Below are 10,594 nucleotides of genomic sequence, written 5' to 3'. Positions count from 1 at the left end.
CCCAGGTTGTCAGCATTGCAACCACTGCTCAGGCAAAGATGAAGCTGTGGAAGGAGACTTCCAGGAGTTCCAAGACTACGACGAGTTCTAGGCGTGGGTTAGCGGCAACCCCCAGTCGGCTGCCTGTGAAGGCCGCGTTTATCTACGTTTCTTTTCCGCACTTTGATTTACTGTAAGAACTATATGGACGTCTCAGACGTATGATGTAATCGACTATTATTCCCTTTTAATATTATTTTGAGCACTGTGTGATGATGTCCATGTTATGTAACTGCTGTGTACGTGAATAACTGATCCTGGCACGTACATGGTTCGCATTCGGTTTGTCTTCTAAAACCGGGTGTGACACTAACGGCCCTTTGCCGAGAGCTATCTTTGCCGAGTGTTTGACTCTCGGCAAAGTCGTCTTTGCCTTTGCCGTCTTTGCCGAGTGCTTGGCTGTGCCGAGTGTCCTGCACTCGGTAAATAGGATCTTTACCGAGCGTAGGACTTTGCCGAGTGCGGCTCTCGGCAAAGTCGGTTTTGCCGAGTGTCCGATAAAAAGCACTCGGCAAAGCCGCCGGCACTCGGCAAAGGTCCGGATTCCGGTAGTGGGTATCAAGTAAAAGTGAAAAAATATGAAAGAGAATATTGTACATTTACAAAAATAACAATAACAATAATAAAGTTTTTTATAGTTAAATAAATTTAGTTATTGTTTAGACTGTTCTAAGTAGTTCGTGCAAACGAGTTTTTTTTAACTGTGCTACACTTGCAGTGTCTCCAGCATTGACATCATATACTAGCATATATTATGTTAGTGGTACGTACATATATGTAACTAGAGCTATATCTACGAACTACTAGTAGGAATATAAAGCATGGATAGCACTGCACAAGAAATAACTCGTGCAAAAGTTAAACATATAGACGAAGACGATCGAGTTCATCTAGAAAAACAAAGTACGTGATGTCTCGAGGGATCCCATGAACCAATACAATCGCATTAGAAATAATTCTTTAGTTTGATTCCATTCTTTCTATCTCGCAGCAAATTAATTAAATTGTTTCAACCTAACGAGAGAGAATGCAATATTTAGCTACTAACTTAGAAATCCGTCAAAAGCAAGATATTATGTACGAGACAATTACACTATCGGAATCCGGCTCTTTGTCAAGTGCCCAGCTCTCTTTCGAGAACAATTAATCGGACACCCAGCAAAATATGCTTTGCTGAGTGACATTCTCGACAAACAAAGACATTCGGTATAGACATCCTTTGCCAAGCACAAAACTCTCGGCATACTTTAACTCTCGGTAAAGAAGACTTTATCAAGTGTCAAGCTCTCGGTGAAACTCGATGCTCGACAAAGGGATATTTGTAGTACACATACATGACTTTAACCATCCAAAACCATTATCCAATCGAGCTTGTGATGCAATCGTTGTATAATCAAAGTATCAAAAGTTATATTTTTTTTCAAAAAATTATAGATACATTTAATTATCTATTCTACTGTTATATTAAATTTTAAGTTCTAATTTATCCTATGATAAGATATATTAAAGAGAGAGACAACAATGAAATGCATCTTAGCATCTATAATTTTTTTTCAGGTTTCTTTATAATTTGTTAGTTTGATTACATGACGATTATATGGTAATAAATTCGATTACCAAAACAGTTTTGAACCATGTAAACACATTAGTAATAGAGGTCAGTAGTGTATACATGAAGAAACAAAACTAAAAAAATGTGATTCTTGAACCAGCCTAATTCACAGTTTATTATATCAAAAGAAGTTGTCCAGATGAAGCTTTGTCCTATACCAAGGATGCACAATATCTAGATAAAGTCTACTGTCTACAAGGAATGCACTAGTTTAAAAGTTAAACAAAACCAGGCCATGATTAGTCTGTCTTGAGCAGCTATTTTATCAGATCCTCTATTTCAAATTTTGCCCAGTAAAACAGTGTAATCTACAATCAGAACCCCTATGTTACAGGATTTGCTACGGACAGTCTTATATCACTACGAGGATACATACTTTCCTACCATTTATTATCTTTTGCATGCTATCCTAACTAAAAAGAAAATCACATGCCCGTAGGAAAAAAACTATTTTATAATAACACTAGCTACTAGATCAGAGTTGATTTCCTAATTGTAGAAGTTCTCCACCTAGTTATACAGTAACAAACAAGTGACCTGCGCTGGTAGTGTTCTTCCTTTTTTTAAGGGTAAAGTTGTTTTAATTTTTTATATATAGAACTTGTTATTCAATTCAGATATAGTATCTCTCTCTATATATATAATAAAATCTATTTATCTACAAAAGCCAAAATGAATTATAAGATAAAGAGAGTACAAAATAAAAAAACATTTTTCCAATGTATACTAAGGAGCTAGGTACCATTAGGCAGTAGCTCAACAAGTAGATGAAAACGATGAAGCCCCCGGCTCATAAACTGGACAACATTTTTCAGGAAACATTAACTGAACAAGAATTTATTTGATACATGAATCCATAACAATGAAATGACAGATAATATATGCATAATACAATATAGATGACGCATATTGCTACTCTTCGATACTTTTCAACTTTATCAGTAAACATAATCCTCACATTGGGGGTTGTTGCGTAGGAAAAGGAAGACTGGAATAAAGAGGTGTGCATGCATGTGACGCTAGAAGGACTGCCTCAGCTAACTGGCCAATACGATGCCATGGCATGCTAGCAGTAGCAGGGGTAGCTCTAGCTTGGCACCAGCCGCACCTGGAACCTCTCATAGATACTAGCTAGTATATGCAATGCCCAAGAGAGATTTGTGGCAGTCAAAGAATCTTTAGCAGGCTGCTGGTCTTACTCAAGCTCGTGATTCGTGAATACGGTTGGGCTTTAGTTTAATGTGTTGCATTTGCATGCAGTATAATAGAGTACTAGTATCATGTAATGAATCTTTAGCTTTGCTTCTTCTTTTCCTGACAAAACTAAAATACACGTATTAAGGCAAAGCTAAACTCACAACTTCTTAGAACTAGAGCACACGTTTCGATCATAAGAAGAGATCAGGGAAAGGTACATATATGGGATCGAAGCTAGAAGATGCACATATATGTGTATTTCATGTTGTTCTTCTGATCTAAATACTATTAGATCATATCTCTCTAGAAAACAGCTAGCTGGGATAGTTATGGGCCGTATATATTCGGATCATGAATCAATCATGAAACACACACACACAGCGTCAAACGCTCAGCTCAAAGAAGAAATCCACATATCTAATGAAATAGTATTACATGAACCAAACTCCGGATCAAAGAGTGGTGTCAAAACAAATCAATCAAAGACAGACGAGTATTGATGTCTGCACAAACCATATGTAGCGACAGATCGACCAAGAACATGTAGGAATAACATATAGCGTAGCATGCATGACATACTCTTGCACAAGTACGTAGATCCTAGCTAGGAAAAGAAGACGGATTTCTTCGGACCAAGGCGCTTGATTCCCCCAAAGCCATGGCGGCGCAGCGTTACAGAGAAGCTGATAAAGAGGAGCTGGAAGGAGGAGGAGGAGGAGGAGGAGGGAGGACTGCACCGATCTGATGATGGCTTCTTGACTCGAATGATAGAAGTGCTAGATCGAAGAGATCAACCACGCCATCATCATGCTCCATCATGCATCTCTCTCTAGCTTTCTGTCACCTCCCCCGGCCCTCTCTCTCCTCCGCCGGCCCCTCCTACACCGCCGCCCCTCCGCTTGATTTCTTCACGGACTATAGCTTCTCCGGCCTCTTCCTCTTGGAAGTAGGTGGAGGCGACTCTTGAGAGGCGGTGAGGCAATCATGGCGGCCGAGGGCCCGAGGAGCTTGGGGCAGCATGATTGCATCTTGGAAGAAGTAGGGGGATGAGAGGCGGAACAGCAGGCTCCTCCCGCATCACATGGTGTGCTATGATGGAGGCACATCTCACTAGTAGCCGGCCGCGCGCACATCTCCCTTGGTGGTCTATTGGGCTCGCGCGACCTGCTTGCTGGTCTTCTTTCTAGGGGTCTCGGGTCTCCTCTCGATCCGGCAGTGGATTATGATGGACTTTGGCCAATCTCCGAAGCTAGCTCTAGGGCATTTGTATTTTTACGGCCAGCCTTTGGCCCTAGGAGACACTAAAAGCAAAACAGCGGTGAGAAACCAATAAAGATTGGTACTGATTTATATATATATATATATATATATATATATATATATATATATATATATATATATATATATATATATATAGTTATAGTATTAGGAGCCCTGGGCTTCCATTAATGCAGGGAGCCCCTGCCAGTTTAGTTGTGCCGGGCGCGGGTCGACGTGGCAGGTGGTCCGAGTACCGCGCACATGCACCGATTGAAGGTGGGGCGTACGTGCGCACCCCCTATTACCATTTATGCATCCGTTTCATTCAAATTACGTATGCATAAACAAGTAACTGACACGGTGTGTGCGCATGCTCCGCGCGGGTATTCCGGCTTCGTGGTCACGACCCGCGATGTAGTTGGCCGCGTTTATACTTGCATATTATGACTCCAACCGTTTCATAAATTTACATGTCGATGCGGCTTGGTCGGGTGTGGTGTAGTATTTGGGATTTATGATTGTATACTTCGATGTTGACAACTACATATCATTTTGGGATTTATTATATTACGCACTTTGCCGTGGGTCTTGATTAATTATTTTTTTGTAAACTGTTTACGATACTTTGCACAGATATTTATGCTTCTTATGATCATGCAGTTACCAAACCTTCACCCGACTGTGCGCTGACTAGTGGACCCACAGTCCCTCGCCGCTCCCCCGCGGGCCGACCGAGCTAATAATTCAGCTCGGGTCCACCCACAACAGACAACAGACACAAACCCTAAAAAAATCAGTTCCTCCCCGTCGCCGTCATTCGCTCCTGCGATCGCCATCGACGACACCGCCCCCCACCTCTTCCACCGCCGTAATCTCCGCTGTTCATCGATTCACCGCCGTCGTCCTCCTTCCCTGGTTCGTTGCCCCTCTCATTCTTTCGAGTTCCCCCATTCTTTTACATATTTCACTCGCTAATGTCCATCAGTTTCGCCCCGCCCCTTCTACATCCCTTCAATTGATTCGAAATTAATTGAATCGCCTCAGTATATGTAGTATCCGATAATGCCTTCCAATTTTTTCAATTGCATATTTGTTACAATCTGTTCATTTTTATATAGGTACTGAGTGTTGTTTATGAACACAATTTATTTTTTTTACAATAGCAATCAATAGATTAGTGTTGTTTCTGATACTTATAATACACATATTTTTATTAATTATATTGCATAATGTATTTATGCACACTATGTACTGTTTTATTTAAATATGAGTTTTCACATATCTGTTGTTATGCATTCCTTCTTCTCAGTTACGTTGTCTACATATGTTGTTATGCACAATACACACACTATACATACCCCATCAGTTTCATAATGTTATTTTTTATTCCATTATTATGTATGGTATAGTATTATTTCCTGATGTTCTTTTTCATTTACTTAGTTTGTTCTACCCCAGAAAATGAAGTCCGTTGATCGTCCTCCCGCTAATCCCAAACGCATAACAATTGAGTCAAGCCAAGAATTCTTTAGTGTTGAGATACCACGGCCGGCCTCTATTGGAGTTCCTCCAAACACAAAGCATTCTGATCAGTGTCCTGCACCTGTCGAGAAACCATCTGTTATTTATGAAGCCAATGAACAAACTGGATCTGGCAATGACGACGATGACTTCATGACACCTACAAAGAAGCGTAATGCTGCTGGAAGTCATATGAATATCTTACGGAAGACATGCACAAAGAGGCCGAAAGTATTAGAAACTCCACGGCAGGTTATATGTTATACTTATGAGTTCATATATATTAAATACTAATTAGTATTCAATAATTATGACCTGATACAACATATTATATATTATTTAGTAGTATACAGTAAGGATGAATCTAGTCGAATTTTCACGTTATGTTCCAAGTTCTGAATTGCATTTACAATTTCATATTTATTTTACAACACTTGGACACTTTTTTATTGTCTACAGATAATGCAGTTTAGTTTATTTAACTAGGTATTATGTTATTTTAGTTGCATCCCTTACATTATGAGTTATAATTTTATAGCTAATGCCACATTTATTTCATTGTTTTCATAACATTTAACATACATTATTTTCAGAAACTCAATGTTAGATGCAACCCTCAGGATGTGATTATAACTATTAAGATATTGAATGAGAGGCAACGACAAGCCGTTGCTAGAAAAGGATTTTCCAATATTCTTGACATGACACTTGATGCACTGGGTAGCCGTTCTCATCTTCGTTGGTTGATGGATAAGTTGGACCACAAGGATATGACTATTCGCCCTGGAGTTGGCAAGGAACTAAAAATTACGAAAGAAACTGTCCACCTTATACTAGGCCTTCCGAATGCTGGCGGTGGTAAGCCACTAGGAATCGATGAAGCAGTGGCGGGTAATAACTTGAGGGCTGAACTTGGATTGTCCAAGGATGAGTTTGTTGTTGCATCTCTTCAGGACCGATTGAGAAAAGGAAATGATGATGACCTCTCTATCAGATGCTTCTTTTTGATATTGTTCAATAGATTGTTGTTCCCCACTTCCAGCTGGGGCATATCCAACCATGAAGTGTTATTGACGGAAGAAATGGACCGTTTCCACGAAATAGACTGGTGCCACTTAATTTATAATGACCTATGTGAAGCTGCACAAAAGTGGCATACAAGAAGCACTTCTAATGTGTCCACCACGATTTATGGATGCTCAGTTGTCATACTAGTAAGTAAATAACATTGGACTGTTCATTTTTTACATATCGAATTGAATCTATTTTACTTGCTCAATTACCATCCATGATAGTATTAATTAGTTATTGTTTTTTTGTAGTTGTACTATTTGGACCACTTGCATGATGCTGCAGCCCCCCCCAATAAACGTGGCACACCCCGCATAAAATTCTTTGATAAAAACATTATCCAAGCTCTGACAAAAGCTGATAAGAGGAAGCCACGCCAAAGTGGTGAACCTTTTGGCCATTGTGAGGTATGTCATCTGTACATAAAATAAGAGGAATGCATTACCCTGCATAAATATGCAGTTGCTGTTTTTAGGTGTATGTTTATGCATGTAGTATCTCTATTAGTTGTCGTACCATTATGAATAAACTCGTAGTAGACACCATATACTTCATTTCTCAGTAGGTGACACACTTTATTTATGGTTATCTTTCATGTATTTAATTATATTACAAATGTTTTTTTCAGTTCCGAAGCTTTTCTGAAACTTGCTATTCTGCTGTCCCTAGTGTGCAGTTTCAATCAGAGGTCAGTTTATGTCAAAACATACATCCCATATGTGTCCATAAATTCCATATGTACATTAAAGATGTTTTATGTAATATTATATCCTTATGTTTCTAATAATTAATTATGATGCATTATCATTATTTACATCACAGCATAGGGACAGGACAAACATTTTTGATGTCCCTCGTCCCGATCCTTGTGGTCATCATACTATTCATATCCAGCTCCCTTTGATCAAGGATATGCTTTCAAGTAAGATAAAGCAGCTCCAACCACGTGACCGACCAAAATTCATTGAAAAGTTTGTTGAGTATGATTCTGAAGTTGGCAAAGCGTGTTCAGTCATAAAAAGTACTCTTACCAAGATGGTTGTGAAGCAGTATGAACTAGCGGACACATTTGCTGAGTTAATTGATGATGTCCTTCGCGCGGAGTCTGGCGACCCAGACAATGTTGCGGAAGCGCCTCAAACAGATAAACCTCCAGATATATCTCAGCATATGTCGTCAGGTTACCTTCACTCATTGTCATTTATTCAATTCATGTACTTAACTCTATGCATTTACCAGTTCTTGCTGTTTGAATACTACAACTTTTTAATTACAGAGGAACAGACCCATGAGGGTACCCAGAATACCCAGGACATGACTATGCCTTCACAACCCAATACGGAGTTGACAGGTACCCAGTTTGAAGAAATACACGAAAAGCAACAACAAATGTGTCGTGCATTTGAGGGCTGCCCTGACGATTTGGAGACGAACATAACCGCAAATGCTGAAGACCAGGTATTTTATGCAGTCTGATTATGGTTACATTACATGTTAATTTACCATTTTCATCCAAAATATTAGAGAAAACCATAATAATGTATACAGGATTTCTGTTTTAATGTTGGCAATAATATGCCGAGCGACACAAACATGTCTCATCGACATGTACCAGACTGCAATCCTATGAGCTCATTTCCGTCTTCCCACTTGCCGATGTTCGACGCCACACCGCAAAAACATGTATATGTTCCAGCTTTGTTTTATCCATTGTTATCTCAATTATGGATTATATTTTATTGACACATGATTGAGGCTTAACACATAGTATCACTGTTTCTTTGGGTCAGGGAGGAGACATTGGTCCATCTCATGACACTCCTACTTTCACGGGCCCCCTTTTCGATCAGACACCTAGTGGTCATGTAAGTAATCCAGTTATACATTTATTGCATGCTTGCTTCTCATAACTCATTCATAATTTAATATACTCTATACCTGCATTGTGTTTCAGGCTGCAGATGGTGAGGAAACACATAGCTTGCACACTACACATGACCACTCTGTGCCACCTTTAACAGAATTGGACTGTGCTCGGTCGCTTCGTGATTTTTTGTGCTCCTCAAAAGCTGACCCAAACAGGTTTTTCTTTAACTATTAAGTCAAAATAACATGTAGGTTGTTGCTTACATATATAATGAATAACATATCCTTTTTCATTATTATATAGGAATATCATAGAATTCGATGAATGTATTGGAAATTGTCTCGATATACAACAATCATTTGCAGATGGGATGTGTCTGGATACTGTTTTCATGCAGTGTTTCATCATGGGTTTTCGCCATGACAAAAACAATATTTGCTCGTCCATCGACAAAGACAGACTTGTACTGGATGTCAATGTTGGTGTATGTACAATTCACTAATACCTATTTATTTTTCCAATTGTTTACATACAGTTTTATATGACACAGTAATTATGATTATGCAGATTCTCCTCAACTTTGAGGAGCATGAACGGTACAGTAAGTCTCCTCAGATTTTTTATCAAACTGTCCTTGATGCTTATCTGGACAAGACCCTGCCCCAACTGGACAATTTTGGTGACTACAAAACGGTATACTTATTTATCTTTGTATCAACGCTCTCCTGTTATGCAATTATATTCATCGCTCTGCCTCACAATAATGTTATCATTCTGTTTATATAACTCCTGATATTTGACAGATTATGGTCCCTATTCTTCATATGGGACATTGGACATTGTATGTCATAAATATCCAGTTACGATGTATTCACATATTAGATTCAAATCCATATGGTCCGGAGTTGGGTGGTACTTCATGGAAGATGTTTCATTACTCCCTAAAGGACATAGGGACCAGGAAACTACCATGGGCTAGGGTTATAATGAACAGATTGAACAAATCTTTGCAACAAGTCCGGCCCAATTCACGCATCCCAAAATTTGGAAATTTCCCAATTGACATGCCACCTATGTGTCCCACCATGATAGCTGGCTCTAATGACTGTGGCTTTTTTGTCATGAGATACATCCAGTACTATGACCATACAGATGGTTCTATCAAGCAATTTATAAAACGAGTGAGTCATTTTATGATTATGCTGTTTGTATTTATACGTTCAACATTTCAGATACAACTTATTCACCTCGGGATAATCTGTATTATGCAGGAAAACTCTGGTGACCTACGATCTCTGGCTCTACATTACCTCACCTTCCATAGCAAGAACAAGTGCCTCCCGTTGCCTCTAGAAATTCAAAAATTCAAGTTTGGACGCTAGCTGTGTCGCTGGGTCAACTTTCTGTGAATCGCAGTTGTTTGATATGGAACAAACATTTTGTGGCTTCCTTGTTATGGAACAAGATGTTGTGAAGCCAAACCTCCTTGTTGCATGTCTATGTAACCGTATTGAAACTTTTTATGCTTTTCTCCCAACCTATCAAGACTCTCATGTCTAATGCAGTTTTTAGATATAAATTGGGTCTATGTGTGTTAAACAAGTTATGAATCATCTTCAGTTCAAACTTCGACTGTTTGGTCATATTTATATCAGTGATGTACTCACTAGTTATTGTTATTCTCTGATTTCTTCACAAATCTATTATTTACCAGTATGTGTCCCAAATTATTATGTCTAATACGAATTACGCTGTTTTGTTAGTTCATTTACGCAAACTTGTACCCAGTTTACAATAATTTTAATTACATACGATTTACGCTGTTTTGTTAGCTCAATTATGCAAATCTGTACAGCCTTATTGTTTTGTCAATACCTACTGGTATCATTTGTCTACTCGCACACATGTGTAATAAAAATTTTGTTACTACATTAAATCACAATTTATTGTGTCGTTTCTTTTCTTCACCAAGACATTTTTAGCCAGTTTTTGCCACCAAAATTTGTATAGCGTCGAATTACGCTGTT

The 10,594-nt window shown here is 38.9% G+C and overlaps 1 protein-coding gene across 1 annotated transcript; it reads right to left on the bottom strand.

Annotated features, from left to right (window-relative positions):
• Positions 1–3,245: 3,245 nt before the first annotated feature.
• LOC101027178 (uncharacterized) lies at positions 3,246–4,122 on the bottom strand. The gene has a single exon (NM_001294321.2). It carries the CDS (start codon positions 3,979–3,981, stop codon positions 3,757–3,759), a length of 225 nt encoding a protein of 74 aa, NP_001281250.1. The 5' UTR covers positions 3,982–4,122; the 3' UTR covers positions 3,246–3,756.
• Between the last annotated feature and the right edge of the window lie 6,472 nt (positions 4,123–10,594).

The sequence above is a fragment of the Zea mays genome, chromosome 2, assembly GCF_902167145.1.
Source record: "Zea mays cultivar B73 chromosome 2, Zm-B73-REFERENCE-NAM-5.0, whole genome shotgun sequence".
In the NCBI taxonomy this organism is placed as follows: Eukaryota; Viridiplantae; Streptophyta; class Magnoliopsida; order Poales; family Poaceae; genus Zea; species Zea mays.
The sequence above is the reverse complement of the archived record's forward strand: the minus strand, read 5'-3'. Positions and strand labels throughout refer to the sequence as shown.